This window comes from Thermobia domestica, chromosome 8 (genome assembly GCF_964235325.1).
Source record: "Thermobia domestica chromosome 8, izTheDome1.hap1.1, whole genome shotgun sequence".
Lineage (NCBI taxonomy): Eukaryota > Metazoa > Arthropoda > Insecta > Zygentoma > Lepismatidae > Thermobia > Thermobia domestica.
In genome coordinates this window covers 133,995,798-134,016,247 of record NC_137461.1, presented here as the reverse complement: position 1 = coordinate 134,016,247, position 20,450 = coordinate 133,995,798, and the positions used below count along the sequence as shown (strand labels likewise).

At 34.0% G+C, this 20,450-nt stretch overlaps 1 protein-coding gene across 1 annotated transcript in view; it reads right to left on the bottom strand.

The window, feature by feature from the left end:
- LOC145693217 (dimethylglycine dehydrogenase, mitochondrial-like) overlaps window positions 1-20,450 on the bottom strand; it is a 77,175-nt gene that overhangs the window by 4,872 nt on the left and 51,853 nt on the right. Inside the window, exons 9-16 of the mRNA XM_081769006.1 lie at window positions 17,334-17,582; window positions 16,680-16,875; window positions 9,611-9,810; window positions 8,108-8,252; window positions 6,872-7,153; window positions 5,487-5,649; window positions 4,304-4,436; window positions 3,366-3,499 (exon numbers count right to left, since the gene is read on the bottom strand). Coding sequence (XP_081625132.1) covers window positions 3,366-3,499; window positions 4,304-4,436; window positions 5,487-5,649; window positions 6,872-7,153; window positions 8,108-8,252; window positions 9,611-9,810; window positions 16,680-16,875; window positions 17,334-17,582 — 1,502 coding nt within the window. The remainder of the gene's footprint in view (window positions 1-3,365; window positions 3,500-4,303; window positions 4,437-5,486; window positions 5,650-6,871; window positions 7,154-8,107; window positions 8,253-9,610; window positions 9,811-16,679; window positions 16,876-17,333; window positions 17,583-20,450) is intronic.

Genomic DNA, 20,450 nt, shown 5'->3' with positions numbered 1-20,450 from the left:
ATGAATAATATAATATTTTAATACTTTAACATATTTCGTGCTTTTAAAACAGCAGATCTGAATAATTTTTACCTGCACTTTAAAGGTTTGTTCATTTATAAAGATAGCAAAAATTAAATTAACATAGAAAAAAAAAAAACATGTTTCAAGCAAGTTCTTAAATAGCAAACCACTAAATCTAACCTGCTGTTTATAAAAATCTGTTTACTGAGTGAAAAGTAACAGTGTTTCCACCTTTCCAATATTGGAAAATTCCGTACTGAAATCCAGAGCACAGTGGTAGAGCGTTCGCTTCTGGTGCGTGAGATCCTTGGTTTGAACCCAGCTCATGTCAAGTGAACTTTGTGGCTAACAGACACTGTGTGCTTTTATTTTCTCTGGGTTTTCCCGTTTCCCCCATTACTTCATTCCACCATCGCCATTCATCTCATCATCAACGTCTCCTTTAGCCTCGGTGCATAATCGTAGGACGTTAAACTAAAAAAATCCAGAGCGAAAATGATCAAACCTATCAACTGACAAAAACGTGGAGAAAAAAATTAGTACCATTAACATTTTTGAGCACAGAAGAGTATACATATATAAACGAACTCATCTACCTATTACATGTAGAGAATACTAGGACGATATTTGATTAATATAACTTTTAAATTCTACCGTTAAAGGAAACACAAAGAAGGCAAAATTTTCAATGAACAAAACATTGCAACATATCAATACCTTGTATGTCCTGTTATGTTTTTTTCGCATTTATTTCGTTAAAGGCATACAGTTTACTATATGTTTCTTTTTAAATGCAGATTTAAATGTATTATGTATACAGCGTTATTTTCGGAATGAAATTAATCTTTTGTTATATCCGGGAATGTAAAATTTAATTATACGGTATTTATTTGCGTGATTAACTTATCCTTGAGATGAAATTTAGTATAAATATATGCTTGACAAAATGTCAAAGTTTGCAAATAACACATTATATAGCAAATATAAGAAAATAGTTCTTACCACTACGTGCTATGAATTTTTATATGTGGGTAATCATTTCAACATCATCCTAATGTCTTCATTTGATCCAAACTTTTATAAAACAGAAATCTAGAATTCTATTGACATCTACATCGTTGTAAATATTATATGTAAAAACAAAGAACTCACCGTCAACTTGCATCTTTTGTATGTAGTCTTATTAGAGCCGGCTAATTCTAAAACGTACAAATTCCGCATGTATGGCGCCCATTGTAATGTCGATGGAAGTATACATCTTATAAAAAGTGTTTAATAAAATAAATCTGGGAAGGATTTTGTGTGTATTCGCTAATCAAAAAATTTCAGGAACTTTCATTTAAATGGCAGTAATTCATGTAATTTGTAATAAGTACGAATACGCAAAAAATACCGTAATTTGTATACATTGGAATTAGGCAGCTTTAGCAGAATACCATTACAAAAATTGCTAGTGTAGTTGTTTTAGTATGAAATGCAAGCATAAGACGATGTAAAGAGGATTCCAGATACGTATTTTGTAACTATTTGGAGCGGATGGAGATATCAGGATAATATTGAAATTATTATCTAGGTGAAAATTCACAGAATTAATGTTGAGTATTGTCTTCTTATATTTGCTATGACAGATTAGATAAATCAAACAGCATAAATTTTCTACAAAATGTTAAAAACAAATATGAAACTAGAACAATAAACATATTATATATATATATATTACTAATGATTGTATATTTTACAATAGGCTATCTATTTTCAATATGTGCACTGAATGAAAATAGAATATGTGCAATGAATAAAAATGAATTAATTTTGATAAAAATTTTAAGTTGTGATTTTTAAACTATCTGTTTGCGTTCTCTATTTAAAGAGATATGTTTCAGTCTTTAGAAAACTAGTTGTTACTCCAGATACTTCAGTCCACTGTACACTATAAGTTAAAATTGTGCTTAAGTGAAAGCTCTAATTTTTACGTTTAACTTTTTTTCTTTTTTAGTTTGCCACCCTCCCCCCAGCTAATTTGCGATTACATAAATAATAATACCCAAATCTAAATGTGATTATGACCATTGTCTTAATAATGAACAACAAAGCACGTTTGTGTTCAGCATCACCACTATCAACTTTCAAATAATTACATTAAAACAACACAGATAAAGTTTCGAAATTAAGTCGTCAGAATATATTGCTGTAGAAATACATAAATATTATCGTTTAAATCTAAATATGGCCCTATTTTGGAATAATTGAATTGAAACAATGCAGTTTTTAAGGTACAATTAAATTGTCATAATAGTTTTCAATCTGTAAATTGCCCACACGCTAGCAAGATCTATTAGCGCCAGCCAGGTTGGCAATGCATCTAACAACACCCATTAGAGTTTCTGTTTATTATTAGGAATTAGCATGGCGCAATGACATGTTTGTTTTTTATCAATAAGGTAAAAGGAAATAATGAAAAGAAAGTTCCGTAACTTTTTACAGAACTCTCAATGACAAACTATTACTATTTAGGATCACTATGTATTCCAATCAAATATTAAGATCAACAGTGTTCGATTTATGAATATCCAGAGAGAGAAACATTTTACTATTGTCAAGGAAAATTTTCAAACTTAAATGGTAACTTGCAAAGAATTACAGAAACTTAAACCATTCCTCGCCATACAAATCAAAGGCTGATGCTCATATAGTATTGATGGTATATATTTATAATCTTTATTTATATCGCATAATTTTAGAGTATTAATTTGTGCACATTTTTACAAAATAACGTAAGGATGCATCTCTTTTTGAAACCAAAATCGATTTTCTTTGTGGTTTGTTATTTACCTTTGTTGTTTCTTAAAAGTTACTATATTAATTTATAGCTATTAGACTTCAACCGGAAGACAATCTAATAGTTAATGATCGATGTACAGGTTTTGTTAGATCTAATCTTGAACTACATATACAAAGTCTCGATTGATCTATTATCTTTATTCTACTCTTATGTTAAACTACATATCACATTAGAGAACTATCTCGCACACCACTGCGCTAATATACAAGTAATCTTATTAATCTTTAATCTTTAGATCCATAAAGATCACAAAAACTACTTCTATCTTCTATTTTCAAAACAGCGACTATCTTGTTTTATAGATTGAACCACCTCAATCCGTCTGTCTATGCCCAACTTCTTACACATTCTTGGCTATCGTTATAATCATCACGATACATAATTCCCAACAATCGTGAGTAACTGGAATAATTATCCCTAGAACTAGAACTAATTAAAACGATCGAATACTACTTTATATAACTTTCACGTAAAACCCAATAATTTCCTCGTAAGATATTTTACATAATTAATATATTACCTTTTTCAGGTTTATAAAGGGTTTAAGTCCTGCTTCCAGCGGCGATGTATCGTTATTCATATCAGCACCCCACATTCGAAAGCCTTTCTCCATTCGAAGGACATTTAGAGCTAAAGAACCACAATCACCCACTCCTGAAAAAGTAATTAAAAGGATGGATTATATAATTTCAATTCTCTTTAATTAGAATAAAACAATCTAAAACTTGATAAAAGAAAAGCATTAAGTTTTCAATATTTTTACTAGTTTTCCTTAATCTCAGTAATTAAAAAAAAAAAAAAAAAACAAATGATTAACTTGTGTTAAAAGTTCAAAGGTCATAGAAAAATTCAAAGTTCGATTTTCATGTCCCAGACATTTAAACGAAAACTTCCGTTAGTTTATTAGCTGCAATGATACAATCATAAATATGGTGCATGGGGATTGTATTAGAATGCACCCAAACCTCAAACTTGAGATCAGATGGAGGATCGCATTCAGCATGTGCTTACCAACATACCACAAGATTTCCTAAGTCAGTAGCAGGTATCACCAAACTTTGCAGAAGATTATCGACAATGCTTGGGCCTATGTGGAATTTTAATTTTGCATATAAATTGTACCATTCTAAGGTTCCCATCAGCTGTTGTTTTATTGTAATCAATTAACCAAAAATGTGTATATAATTTTCAACAGGCAATTATTTTTCGCCAACTCTGTAGGTAATAAAGTCTCCCGAACTCTGTGTAAAGTCTCCCGAATACACTTAGTTCTTATTTTTAATTGAAAAATACGTTAGAAGTTACTCTCAGTAATTTAAGCAATTGCTTTTCTTATAGGTATCCGATCATTTTTATTACTATAAAGCAATATTTTAAATTTTAATGTATTTTTATTATCTCCTTTTACTTCTTTCTTCGTCTAACTTGGAAATTGTTGAAATCTGAATTTATATTTACCTATTTCTTGATCAGCTTTGAGAAGTTTTGAATATAAAGACTCCATATCTGATTTTTTACAATAGAATTCCCATCCAAGTTCTCCAGTATAAGAAATCTTCATTGCAAGTGTTTTAACATTTCCAACAGAAATCTGTAAAGACAAAATAAATTGTTATTTTCTTAAACGTTGATTTCGAGAGCTTACTTTTTCATTATTTATAATGTTCTAAAATACATTTAAACTTTAAAAGTACACATATACATAAGGTAAACAAATTGGTGTTTTTTAGTTATGGACCAAAGGAATGATCCCCGTCTGAAATCTTATGCTATGTGATTTATAATTTGAAAGTAGAGTAGGCTATTTCTACTTGTACTTTAATTAGTAGCTTCGGAGTAAACATACCATTTTGATTGTAGTTTCCAGTTACTTACAGAATATCACCTCTTACTATATCAAAGAAAATTTTGGAGCAGGACTTGCCATAAGGTTGTATTATAGCAAAGACAAGAATACAGTACAACTATTAAATGTTAAAATACGTATTCATTGGGTATTTATCACATTATACTCAATTTAAGATATAGATACATATTTACAAAGCAATAAAATACAATACATAAATACATACAATATAAAAAGCAATAAAATACAAAGGAAACTGGAACATTTTGATTTAGTGATTTTATTGCAGTCAATACTACAATTTTTACTCTCCAGTGCATTATGAAAACACTTAGTTTATATTTTTATTTGTCTTACCAAATGTTTTAAACAATCAAAGTAGAGAACGGGCACAAATTTATGTCCAAAATAATTTTGGTTATAAGTAGAACAATATATAAATTTGTGCTTTACTAGAAATTGCTATTTTCACTATATAACTTGCTAGCTTACGATACATTGCTATTATATATTGAAGTCAAAATATTTGTGTATTCAGTATTATAAACAATTATAACGAAATACTATTTAACCAAATTTCATTGAATTGGTTGTTGTGGGATTTAAAACTTAGACTTGCAAGCATTTAGGTAAACAAAATTCTATAGTAAAAAAAACTGTCACTCTATGGAAACCAGGTCATTATTGTGAATTGCAATCTTAAGTAAAGAAAAACACTAAAGTTCCAACTGCCAGTATTCTTGGGACCATTTTATGTTTTAAGAACAAAAATATGAAAAATAAACACACACTTACCTCTCTTGTACTCAAAAATTTAAAGTTTTTAACATCAGTGTCAGTCAATTTTTGCAATAGATCTCCGGCTTTTGGTCCAGCTATACCAAGGCAGCCAATGTCATCAGTTTTATTTTGGAATATTACATTGTATTTCCCAATACGAGCTTTTTCTTGCAACCATCTGCAACAAAATGTGACATTGATAATTCATAATTGTTTTCAGAAGTGCTCTACATAGGAAGAATTCTGGGTTAAAACGTTAGATAGCCTGTTTTGATCTTTCGAAATTGAGTGACTTTAAGTTAAGGATTTTTTTGTGGAAGCATAATGAGGTTAGGAAATGATTTTAAGAACAATCTTATTTTAGTTACCTCAGAAATAGTTATATTTGCAGGATTTACTTTTTGTTCACCTTCTATAAACGTTTTGAAAGACATAAGATTGCAAGGGAAAAGGGAAAGCAACCCTGAAGAACTATTTCATGGCTTGTCACAAATGAAAATACAAAGTCAATCGCCATTCAATTGTTGGAAAAGCATTGCGAGACTGTATTTGTGTTTTTGATTCAGTCTGTTTTTTTATTATTATTATTTCTTTTTTGTTTAATAAAGTTATCTATCAACGGATGAATAATCTATCCAGTTCTTATGAATATTTAACCATAGATTTTTTAGTGTAATAAAGTATGGAAAACGATTTCTTTTCGTGACCAAAATTGGATTTGTGTAAAAATATTACTGGGGTTTGGATGCTATATTAAATGCATATCAAGTTTAGAGAGATTGTAGTGTCTTCAGTAACACAGAGTCTTTTAATCTTATCTGTATACTATGTTAAGTGCTTATTCATATGGATAGGATAAAGCTAATGTAACCGAATGACGGTAGGATAGAACTAATGAACATTAATTATTTTGTTTAATTCGTGAGAATTCGTACAATCAAATTTTGTATGAATTCTGGTCCAGTATACCCGGAGCCTCAAGGTTTGAATGACGATTAATCAAAATCGTATCCTATAGTGTAATGTATAGTAGGCAACCTGACAGACTTACGATCAGGCAGTCTTAACCGAAGTCGGTCGTAAGTCAATGATTTACTGTACACATTGAGTAATGAAATATTCAAAATGTCTTTGAGACTACGCTAAGTATAAAAGTTGAGAATCTAATTTCAGGCTTATTGATGAGACTTACGTATATTGATGATAGTCCTAAGGAGTATATCAACTTATGTCCTCTCATATGAGAACATAGTCTAGCAATACTGATCTATAAATTATTATTATACCTAGGTATATATTCTATTGTCTCAATTATATATCTCACCAAACAATAATGTAAATACCTTTTCAGATTATTTAATAGAAAGAAGATTGTTCTGAACAACCTTAGCAATTCTCACCTGAGATCATGAAGTTCACTACTTGCTCCTGTGATAATGAAAAACTTGTCTTCGCCCAGAGATGTGGCCGTGAGTTCAGCATATACTTTTCCTGTATCTGTTAAGCAATGAGTAATGCATGTCATGCCAGGCTTAGGAACAGAATTTCCAGTTACATAATCCAGAAATCTACGAGCGTCTGGACCCGTTATCTCGATTTTCCCAAATGGAGACAGATCAATTATACCTACACGATTCATCACTAGATCACATTCTTGCATTACAGTTTCGTGCCAATTATGCCTGGAATAAATAAGTTGTACATTATAATGTAAGTCTAGTAACATACATAGCACATACATACAAATACATGGTTGAGTTAGAGTTTAGCTTCCTATTGAGCATCAAACCTATATAACTTGGACATGGATCTACAGGGGAACCACATGAGCTCCAACTGGGAATCGAACGCGGGTTTTCGGAACAGCTTCATATGTCAAACTTGTATAAATGGCGAGCTCATTCATGGCTAAGCGGTTAGCGTACGTGCCTCTGGCGTGGGAGATCCGGGTTCGATTCCCGGCGGGAGTTCATATGGTTCGGACCGCACGTTAATCAGTAAGTCCACATCTGATATAGCCTCGCTACTGAACGGGACGTTAAACTCAAAATCAACTCAACTCAACTCGTGTAAACGGCATTATGTTTCTTATGTATACAGGACAATTCCTGAACAATAAGATGTGATTATCTCATGCAATTTGGATCTGATTATCCGTAATTCGTTATCATGACATTCAAAATATTCAATATTATTGTACTTCGCATGTGAGTTTTCCTATCCTTCTTACTTTCGTTCTTAGAAGCAATTACAATTGCCAATATAATACAACTTACAATACACATGAAACTTCCAAATACTAATTTTTCAATATACTAATAAATAAATAAATAAAAGAGCAGTATTAACAACTTTTTTCTCAAACAAAGAATTTTATTCAATACTATAATAATCTCTGGTAATGCTTCAAATTATGTTAAACTTTTCGATTGGTAAGATTGAAATATATCATATGAATAGGTGGTAAATTAAGCATAGGTTCTTCCATAAAGTAAATTATAAATGCAAAATATAATTTGGAAGTCAAACTATAAATGCATTATTATTGACTTAAAATTTATAGAAACATACTTTCTTAGTAAAATAAGGAACAATGTGGAAGATTTAAATTATTTATATCAATTATTTTAGCTAACCTGGTAAAGCTTGGTCTATATGGAACAGTATCTCCATCAGGATTTATGAAGTACATTGGTTGCTCCCATCCAGCGTTAAAGCCCATATGAGCGCCTCTCTCCTTCAGTGTCTTGTAAATGCCACTAAGCCGACTTGTTGGTCGTCCTGCAATTAGGTACTTTCTCAATAAGGAAGTAAGCATAAAGCAGGTAAGTCATATTAAATGTCTGCAAATTGAAACATTATTGCATCCAGACTGGATAATTTAACTGTTTAATTTAGATGTTCAGGTTCATTTTGATGTCTGACTTTAAATAATATTAATAGCTCCTTAATACTACAAAAGCAAAACAATATAAATACAATTCAAAACAATATACAAATACAATACTCTTATTAACACTAATTCTATTTAATTTCTATTATTTATTTATTTTACCACGACTATCTATTTGTTAATACAGTTTAACCTCGTTAATCCGAATACTTTTTGCTCGAGCTTTTCGGATTACTAAGGCATGCTTAAAAAACCGCTCCGAAACAAGCTTAAAATACCTACATAAATTTACTGACAGTATGTACGTACGTACAATTAATTGAAAAATTACACAATAAGGACCTACTACAAAATGAAACGTTGTATGTTAATATTCTTTAAAGTACAGTAACTTTATGTAAACAGAAGTCATTTGGAAAAGTCTTTAATCGTTTTTCGATCTGCTTTTTTGGTCTAAAAATACAGTACGTATGTACCAGGGGCGGATCCAGGGAACCCAGAAGGAGAAACTTTCTTATTTTATATATATATAAATAAAACCCATCCCAAAGTTTGGAGCTCTTAAAAGTAGCAGTAGGACAACCTACCTCCCCCACCCAGAAGTCGGTCCTGGATCCGCCCCTGGTATGTACAAACGATGACTGAGCCGTTCGGAGTATCTAGCGTGCGGATTAACGAGATTTTAATATAATTGTTCATGATTAGCAAAACTATATCTTAGCCACAGCTGCCAATAGTTATTTAAAGAAACTATATAGTGAGCAGATATTTCAGCATTTCATAAATGCTTTTCTTCATACACCATCATTTTTTTATAGTTAAACATGTTTGGACTTGTCTCTTTAACCATAAAAAAAATAACGATTAATCATTATTTACATAGTGGTAATGAGGAGAATATATAGACAGAAGACAGTATATATTCTTTTATAACTCATTATCATTATGTAGATAGATATTGCAGTAGGGCATACCGGATACTGTGTCTGTGAATGTATTTGCAAGCCTACCAACTTCTCGTTTTACGTTTTCCTGTTTCGCCTTACATCAAAATGGAGTGACAGAAGGGTTTTAAATGAGAATTTCATTGCTGAAGGTCGTAAGGCAAAACTGGAACAGGCAAAAAGTATATGAATCCTCTTGAATAATGTTTCTCATAGATCCTGACCTTCAAAGTAAAATGAAGTTGTTTTTTCTTGTTTGCAGACTATCTGTATAACTGAAATTATAAATTTAAAATAACAACCTGCAAATCTTTCGTCATATGGGAAAGTCACAACAGTGTTCAGTCCATATGATTCCCTTGCTTTTGCGAAAGTATAATCCATTGTCGTCCAAGTGCCAAATCTTAGTGGATCTAGTTCTATTAGCTCGCTTGGTGGCTCTCCACGAATGATCCATTCAGAAAGATATCTTCCAATTCCTCCTGCATGGATTATTCCATAACTGAAAATCAACAGAAATACAAAATAAAAAATATAAATTCGGCATCATATTTCATTACGATAAAGAAATGTTAAATATGGATCAAGATTAGAACGTGCCTTGACATGATGGATATTTCCGCTACTTTCTGTGTTAATTTGAAAGCGATTTTGAAAATTACCTTAAGCACGCTCCTGAAAATGTATCCATGCTATCTTAGATCCAAAATTACGTTACTTATTTTGATGTAAGCTTAAAACACATAAAAATAATGCACAGAAAGTTTTTTTTTTTCACCATAACATGCTATACATCAATAGAAAGAGAATGAAGTGTAGTTACATGGTTTGCAGAATTTGTTACGAAATTGTTGTTTATTGTAAAGTAATCAGCTTCTTTGTAACAGAAAGTGTATTAATGTGCTGTTGTGCAATGAAAGTGAAGTGCATAGTTTAGTTATTGTTCCACTGAGCATCTGTGCAATACTTTCACCGTTCTTCATAGAAATGTCGTCTATGGAACGTTACCTTCCAGGCCAAAGCAAAAAATTTCAGCTCTATATGTTTAGGCATCGCAAGTAGCAGTGAAATCAAGAAGACCCGCGGTGTTATGTTACGTACGTCACGGAAAAGGGGCTTAAGTTTATCCTGTACTATGAAAAGCGCGTGGACAACTTTCATTCGTTAAATTATTCAAATAGATCATACCTTCTAACACTAGGAATTTACCGCAAACGTTTGTGACATCTGGTTAGCCAATAAAGTACGTGACCAACGAACTGAATGCGTGACGTAGGTAACATAACGGTATTTGTTACGTACGTCACGGCAAATAATGTCTAGTCATGCCTGATACTAGCCTTCTTTAGCAGTGAAAACCATATATATTATTTGTTCCTGAATCGAGTAGTATTGTTAGTACAAATAGCAGCACTGCATCGACTGCTGCGTATTCATTAGAGACAGGATTGTCTTAGCGTTGATTTCAGTTATGGTGTGTGTTGAAAGTGCACCATTGTCATTTCTTTTCTGCAACTTCCATATATAAATATGGAACCAGTTAGCCCCAGAAGTCCACAACGGAAAACGCTAGAGAAGTTAAGTGAAGAAGAAAAAGCAGCAAATCGTGAGAAAGAAAAGCATAGAATGCAGCAGTACCGAAAGGCAATGTCAGCATCGAAAGCAAAAAGTGCGTCGACAGACAAAAATACGGATGCAGAAGTCCGCAGCGAAAGGAACCGAGAAGAATCTGTCCTATCTGGATCTAGTATGGGCTATCAGAATGCTGCATCGTTAACATAGCCCTAGAAGAAAACTCAGAGTGGTTAAAAAGTAGTGGAGCAATTTGGCGTAGCACAAAGAAGAACACAACAATATAAAAGACTCGTACTAAGAAGCAACACAAAAGCAACCGTAATTAATTTCTACAAGAGTGACAATATATTCCGAATGCTCCCTGGGAAAAGGATGCCGTTTTCATGTACAACAATGATGGGAAAAAGGAAAGATGTAAAAGAGACTCATGATGTTTTACATCAGCGAGACACATAAGCTCTTCATTACCGCATTTGCAAAAATATACCTATGAGTTAAACTAGTTTCCTAAACCTTCGCCCCAAAGAATGCATTACTGTATCTAAGTAGGATCACTTGTCTTGCTTGTCCATACTGTAAGAACATTCAAAAAATGATTGGCGCCAAAGTGAAATGGAACCAGCTACCAATGACAAAGAACGTGCTTGTTGAGGGAAGTATATGCGACACAGAGAGTGAAATATGTATGAAGAATAAGTGCATGACATGTACGAACGTAAAACATACATCCAAGGTCTGTTGTGTGAACCGGAAGATCGTGAGGAATCGGTTGAAGTTTATCAGTGGAAGAGAGGCACCCTAGAAATTGTTCATTTTGACTTTCAATATGTGACAGAAATGGAGAAACAGTTACTAGTGTATCGGTGTCACATATACAACATAAGAAGACAAAACCAAGAGCTGAGCACTCCAAAGAAGAAATGAAAATATAGATGAAGTGGTTTTGAAGACAGACTTCGCAGAAAATTACGCAATTAAGCATCAATACGAAGTTATGGCCGCCCACTGGTCAAACGCAGCTGATCCTACTGTCACTATTTACATCACAGTAGCATACTTCAGCAATGGAGAGCGAAGTTAGGGAGTAATATCTGACACGAAAAACCATGGTACTTTCCAAGTAGCCGTCTTCAATAATTTAAGATTTTGCTGGAATTGCCCATTAAAAATTACACCTGTGGACAGACAGAGCGAGCCAACATTTTAAAAATCGGAAATCCATTGTCTATGTAAAGCTACTAAATGAAATTGTACCAACAGAGTGGAACTTTCACGAAAGCTATCATGGTAGATGGGCACATGATGGAGCAAAGATGAAAAGAGATGTTTGGTTCCGTGTTCTTCAAGGTAAAATAATAATGAAAAACGCTAGTGATTTTCATTCCGTCGCTCCCAAAAATACCCAGCAAACTGAATACCTTTTTATATTGCAACAAGACACAGTCAACTACGACTTTCCCTTTGTTATACACTTCATGGACGTGAACTTACAGCAAGATACGTTGTTTCTGCTAAAAGGTTTGTTGCTGTGATATATGAAACACAAGTGCCGATCTTGAAAAACTCGTACCAATTGCACATTGCAATTTACAGCACCAGTGGAAGTGATACATATTCAGATCGAGATGAACCTGAGAAAAATATTTCGCAAAGTGTCAGAGACAAATTGCTTCCCTCCCAAAATGATGACATCAAAATCGGAAGTTATGTTGCAGTGGTGTATATAGTCGGACCGAGACATAAAACATGTGGGGCACGTAACTGCTGTCGAAAGTGATGGAATGCACCGAGTGAAATACATGCGTGAAAGTGATCAGGGAAAAGACGCATTCTTTTGTCATCTACGTGTAGATGACTTTGATTCTGTGGAACGAAATCGCATCCAGAAAGTTCTTCCAAAACCCCGTGAGAAACGAGATCGCTATACTTTTGCCCACGAGTACCTGAAGGACTTGAACATTACTAATTAAAATGCACACTGTACATTTGTATGCACATTTTTATATTTTTCACACTATGTTGAATTTTGCGATGTCTGCTACTTCCAAACGACTGTGCGTTATCAGTAACTTATATTTGTTCTATGGCTTTCCAATCGATCTCTCTTCGAGACTTTCAATTTTGAGTCTCCACTCCACAATTGTTTCTTCTAGTCAAAGTGCACGCTGTTACGTACGTCACGAAATATGTGCGTACGTCATGCTAGTTATGATTTTTTTTGCTAAGATACCGATGCATAGAAAACTCCGGTTACAACGCAGAAATAGCATACCAGTAGTCACCTATACACGCAATTTTCTTCGAGCATACACATGCAATAGCAGAGCAGAATTTATTGTTTTCTTTTCGATGTCTGACTGTAATGTCCATTTCATTGTGCGTACGTCACTACGTTTTGCACATTTATGTAATTTGTTTTTGGTAATTGATTGATGTGTATTTTATACCACTTTAAAGCTGCATTTCCTATCTGTCCAATAAAAAAAGAAGTAAAGCGATATCTTCATTATGAAGGCCGCTACACTCAAAGAAAGTCAGAAAAGGAAGTCAACATGTTACATACGTCACGTTGCTTTCACCCAATATTCAAAATACCGGGCTTTCGATTTCAAGAGTTATGTATCGATTTGGGTACGGTGAATAGTAGAAAAAAATCAAGATAGCAGCATTTGTCCTTCAATACGAACTCTGTATTAGGTGAGTAGTTAGTAGCATACGTTAGAGAGAGCAACACGGATTGTTTAGTTGGAATATGGAATTCTCTGCAGCATCGAAGCTATGTGATACGTAAATCTACAATTAAACATGTAATCTGAACTACATACACGTAACATTATCGAAAAATGGACTTGTGTCTTCCATAAGAAACGTCAAAACGTTAACTACTTGCTCAAAGTTCTGTCTGTGAAATTGAGAGATAGGAGGAAAGACATCTCCATATTATCATGTAACCATAATAGCAAGTCAGCCTGGATGCATTACTATTTTTTTCTTGTTCCCCATAGCTCTAATTATAAGGAGAGAGGCTAGAGTATAATTTAACCAATTTATTTAGAAGAATCAATTCATTTGTTGTCAAAATCTAGATTTAAAACATTATATAGATTAGATTGTTATCGAAATATTACAAAAACTACCTCACTTTAACTTAATAATTGGCTCCTGAGGAATCTATTCTTTGGTATGAACTGACTACACTTAGGGATGCACGCGAGACGAGACGAGACGAGAAATGGAAAAGTCTCATCTCGTCTCGCAGCCTCAAATGTTGGTATCATCTCGCGTCTCGCATAAAATTTTGAGTCTCATCTCGCGTCTCGCGCGAGACTTTCTCGCATGGTCTCGCAGTCTCGCATATATTCTGGGTCAAAATTTTGAAATGTGTTATTCTATGGCTGTTAATGAATGATGATCTGATATTCTGTCCGAAGACAGGTATTTGACCTAAAAGTCCCTTGGCAAGGTGAATCCATTGTGGTTTGCCATTGCTTTCCATGGGATGAATGTTCATAACATCCTAAGGAGACGGAACCTAGAGTTCAACATGGTATCCGACCTGTGTCCCCTCCGCTCCAAATTAAAAGAAAAGTTGTGATGGAATTTGATTGCTGGACCATTAATTTTCGTCAAATTAATAGCATAATTTACAGCAAAACCAGCATAAATTGTTACTGGATCCAACATTGTTTTCCAGCTTAGAGGTCTCCAGCAATATTCTCCAGTATGCCATGCGGGCACAATTTTGTCCCGAAAAAAAGTCACCAATGTAATTAGGATATAAAGAATATAACGTTTCCGTATATGTTTTTCTGAACTCATTGAACCAAACCCGCATCCTTTTACTACCGTATATCTTTATGTAAATTTCTTCGTCTTTATTTAACCGGATTTCAACATTGTCTTTGCCTGCTTCTAGTCCGAGGAATGCTCTAACGTCACAATATCCAAAATTGACACGGATTGTTCCCTTAGAATAGGTTTGAACTTTCTTTTCAGAAAGTTTAAACACTCTAACATTAAATTTGTGGAAGCAGCAGAGAAAATATAAAAATACGTTACTTGTGTAGGAGAACAGTGCTGCCATCTATTGTCGCCTATCTCCCTTTACGCCAACCACCAAGGAACAACATTACTTGTGTCAACGGACTTGTGGATAACGCAATATATTAACAATTGCGAGAATCCAAATATCCACCAAACTATACTTGATACGAAAAAAGCTTTCTGGATCAATTTCCAGATCACACAGTTGAACTAACTGCAATGTTGCCAGAATTCGCATTTTATCAACTTTCGCTTTCAACTTATATAGTGTTGCCAGATCTAGAAAATAAATTTACTGACAGATATAGGGCCATTCCTACCATCTCCCACCAAACCTATAGGGCCATCCTACCAAACCAGTGTTTGAATTGAACTTCCGAACTAGAGGGGGATGTTTTTGATAAATATATGGAAAGAAAATACTTATTCCATGGAAAAATATCATGTTATTTCTGCGAACCGGGCCGGAGATAAACTTTGACGAGAGGGGATTTCCCCGCCATCCCCCAATATTAATCGCTAGTTATGTGAAAAAGACAGAAACAACAGAAATATCACATTTCGAAGCAATAGGGAGTCTTATTCGCTTTTCAGACCAAAAACAGAAGTTCATGTATTCGTGCGCGCCCGCGTGTATGTGTTTGTGTCGAAAAATAAAGTCCTAAATCAATGCTGTAATAAATTTCCAATTTACACAGTTTTTCTTTTTTAATGATGTTTAGAAACTAAAGAAGGCTTTAATTCTGAAAATCAACCTTGAATAATAATATTCAAGGTAATAAAAATAATCTTGAATGATAATAAATCTCATAAAATGTCTATTGCCCCAATCACTTTTTTTTGTTCCTGGAGGCATTAACGCTCAACTTAGAAAACTCAATAAATGTAAAATCACTAAATATACAATTAAATGTAATGCATAAATGTTGCGAGACTGCGAAAAGTCTCGCGAGACTTAACCGAGTCTCGTCTAGCGTCTCGTCTCGCATGGTTTAGTCTCGTCTCGCGTCTCGCATAAAATTTTCAGTCTCGTCTCGCGTGCATCCCTAACTACACTGTATTCATGCTCTACTGAATTTGAATTGCAACACTTCCTGTTCTCGTAATTTCATAGGTTACTCGTATCTACATACAATGAAAGATTTTCAATTCTGTATGCAACAATCTTTGTGAAATTCAGCCTGATTTTATGAAATGATCCGATGAACTCTGAGTTAACCAGGGTAAATAGCTCGCAAACAAATAAAAGTTATGTGTACAAAGGAAATGTTTGAAACGCATTAATGTGTTTGGTGATATGTAGTGCTATTATATTAGTTCCTTAAATACCCGTTCCTCACATGGGAACGATAAGAAGTATGTAGTATACAATTTTCCAAAGTAAAGAAACGAGTGAAATAAACAAAACAAAGGAAGAGCAGTATCTTTGGTGTTGTCCCTGTCAGCGAAGAGCAATCCCTTCGGCGTTATCCCTGTCATTTCCTGGGCCAACTGAGCATATCCCTTTTTGCCTAAATTTGGGCTTAAATGTCAAGACTGTCACCAAGATCGGCTTAGTGATTCTGAAAACTATGGATTCGGCATTAATATAGATCACTGTCAGGGCCGGATCTAGAATCCTGCGAACTACGAAGACCTATCTGTGTACAAAATGTGGTACCTTCAGGCGACCTCTTTCCATTCGAAAATCTGTCACGGACACATACATACATACACAGACACTTCACATTATATAAGTATAGATTTATTTACCCAAATCCGACAGCAACCCACATGTTTGGTAACAGTGTTGGACCCACCAACGGAAAAGAGTCTGGACTGTATGTTATGGGACCTGAAATGGTGGTCTGAATGCTTGCGTTTGCAAAACATGGGAATGCTTCCATTACTACATTTAAATGAGGTGTCAGTCTATCTAACTCTGGTTCAAAGAGTTCCTTTCCAAAACCTGAAATGGCAAAGTTTATGTAGAATAATGTTATGTAATTATAAAAATAAATGTACAGTAAATTTTATTTCGCCGTGAAAAATTTACTCAATTACTTTTTTGATTTTCCTCGTATTATCTTTAATAATGTACTAACAAGTTTTATCTTCTAAATAATCTTGGGACTGGAATTTTTGAGCCAACCATTATAATTCTAAAAGTTTCAGAAGCAAGAAAGTAGAGTGTTTTATACCTACTAAGTAGAGTATTTTTTAAAGTTTAGGTAGTACTAATTTTGAACATAACTAGTACGTGTCCCAATTTAGTTTGATTACTTATTCACTGTAAACTTGAATATGAATTATTCTCTAATATACAATGCTATTATAGACAAATATTTATGCCATGTATTTGTAAACAGACTTAGTCCTTAAAGAAAAAAATAGGCATTTAAATCAATTTATTGTTCACTATGATACCTTTAGGTACTCCATTCGTAACCCAATCTTCACATAACTTCATGGTATCTTGGGATTCATATGGCCCAAGTAAAAGTCCTTGCTTTTCTTGTCGTATGTAGAATGAACCAGCTAGATGTCTGAAAACAGGCATTTCCCTTTTCAGAGACCTTACTTCAGGAATTGCTGACGTCACAAGGTATTGATGACACAGAGGGACCAAAGGAAGATCAAGTCCAGCAAGTTTTCCTACTTCGCGAGCCCAAAAGCCTGAAAATTTGAATGTAATATATATATATATATATATTTTTTTTTTTACACATTTCTATAAATCTTTCCCAAAACTCATATGAAAATTATTTATTATTAGGAAAGGTACTACTTATATATGCAGATATCAAACTACACTACTTTTGACTTAAGTAATTTGAAAGCTATTTTTAAGAAGTGTTTTTAGCTATATTTTCCTAACTTATTGTTGGTATTCCGTTAAAGAATATTACACATGTTCATTCATACAAATTTGTAAAGTAGTGGGCTTGTATATTAGGTTCTCGGCATGTATATTTATTATTATTATTATTATTTTAAATTTCCATACTTGTGTTATAAGTATTATTTTCAGTGGTAGCTAATGAGGAAAGTCACATCGGTAAAAATTTAAATTTTATATTACAAGCTAAAGGAAGAAAACTTACCTACTGTCCTGCTCAAACCCCTTGACGTTTGGCGAAAGCCAATGGCGCTTAAGAGCGACGTAGTCGGATTTAATTTCCTTTCGTGAAATGAGATGAAATGAAATCTTTAAATTTTACACCCCACGTTTATTCTGGCTAGGCTAAAGGAGACGGCGATAATGAGAAATGAATGAAATGGCGGAATGAAGTGGGAGGAAACGGGAAAAGCCCGAGGAAATCCACGCACACGGTGTTTGTCCACCACAAGGTTCACTTGGTGCTAGCTGAGATCGAACCAGGGATCCCATGCACCAGAAGTGAACGCTCTACCACTGAGCCACCGTGGCCCCTTAATTTCCTTTCGTGTGCAAGTATAACATGAAAGGTTTCTCTCGTGAAACACAGATGGGAGAACGAAGTAAACGCTTCAAACTTAGAAGGTGAAAGAATAAACAGGAGGGTGGATCGAATTTTAAAAAAATCGATTGGCTGGGTTGCGAAAAATTGCTTCCTGTTAGTGGTAGTCTACACAGAAAATTTTGATTTTTTTTATCAACCCCTTCCTTTGCCTCAAGGGACTTGAATACTTTTATAGCTGCGGCTATGCAACCCGCACGACGCTACGAAAACAATTGTGCTGCACAGCTATAACCTTTGGTTCTTTTTCACACTAAAGCATTCTGAGGCTGAAAATAAAATACAAGAGCAAAGTGAGATGCGAAATTGTTCCTATGTGGTTAAAAATTGTAATCAATTAGACGAAAAAAATTGTATTTTTATGTTTCAATTCATGTTCTTCGTATATAGCGTGAAAAATATGTTGTCAACCATACATTGCAGCTTTTTTTCACGTATATCGTGAACAATTTATTTAGACCCGTTTATATTATAAGGAAAATCTTAATCAAGTAATCTGATATAATGTAATTTTGTAATCGGCTGTGCAATTATATATATATATATATATATATATATATATATATATATATATATATATATATATATATATATATATATATATATATTTTGAACGACAGTAATAATACGTAAAGCATTGTTTTATAAGAAGTCGGAATCATTGTAATTTTATACACAGTCCAGTAACGATCAGCAATACTTTTTGGATTTACCGAGCCGTTTCAGGTTTGTCTCCGCCAGTTCTTCTGAAGAAAAAGCTTGGACCAATTGTCATGTCATGATGGTTGACGACAAGTTCTTGCATTCTCCGATTATATATTAGCACCAAAAGTCCTGACGAAGCACTTCGCTAGCTTGCACAGTATTTCAACAAAGTATATGCACGAGTTTTGTTTGAAATAAAGCGAAATTCTTTTCTTACCAATGGGACGCGACACTTGTGACTACACGCTCGATCTGCATCCTTACTTCCAGAGGAATTAAGAAGAATCGTGTATACTGTGATTAGTTTTAACGCTTTCTTTGCCCATTCGGAAAGCTTATTATTATCAATGATCACCGACAGGAGCCAGGACATCCAAGTTTTAGGATGAAGAAGAAAAAAGTCTTGGCAGTGAAAGAGACCAAGTCTACGTGAATACGATGTTCCGAAAATAAACTTAGACGGAAGTAAATATCATGAGATGATCGATTGGTTCTCAACAGACGTAACCGAGCCACCATTAACAGGAGGACTTTCTTCGAGCCAGATAAAAGAAAATAGAACGGCGGCTACAGCGTCTGAGGAATTTCGATTTTTTTCGTGCCATACGCAAGCGGTGGAGAGGATGATAAAAATGACAGTGTATGCACCAGTGTGTGGAGCGAATCAGAGAGAGCTTTATCAGGGCAAAATCAGAGTCTCAAAAAAATGCACAAGTTTGACTCCAAGCAGGATTATCGAAAGAAAATGAGTCAAGAAAAAAAGAAAACAAGCAAGTGGGTGGATGGGTGGAATTCAATTTGCAGCCACCTCCTCGTGGTGGGGTCTAGGGAGATTCGAAATGTATGTACCGGAACGAGCTAAGAGCTGCTAGAGAAAGTTTAGTAAAAATTTTTCATGACCTACTATATATTCATAATGTGTTTTGGAAACACCAATACAATTTCTTCGTCTAATTGATTATAATTTTTAACCACATAGAAACAATATCGCATCTCACTTTTCTCTTGTGTTTTATTTTCAGTCAGAATGCTTCAGTGTGAAAAAGAACCAATGGTTATAGCTGTGCAGCACAATTTTCTTCGTAGTGTCGTGCGGCTTACATAGCCGCAGCTATAAATATATGCAAGTCTCATGAGGCAAAGGAAGTTTACAAAAGAACCAACATTTTCTGTGTGGAGTACCACTAACACGAGGCAACTTTTTCGCAACCCGGTCAATCGAAATTCAAACAAACATTTTTTTTCCCGACCCATCCTAAGAAACACTTGTTTAGATTGACTTGTGTATGAAAAAATAATCTTACAATAAAATAATGAACCATGCTTTTCGAAGTAGAAT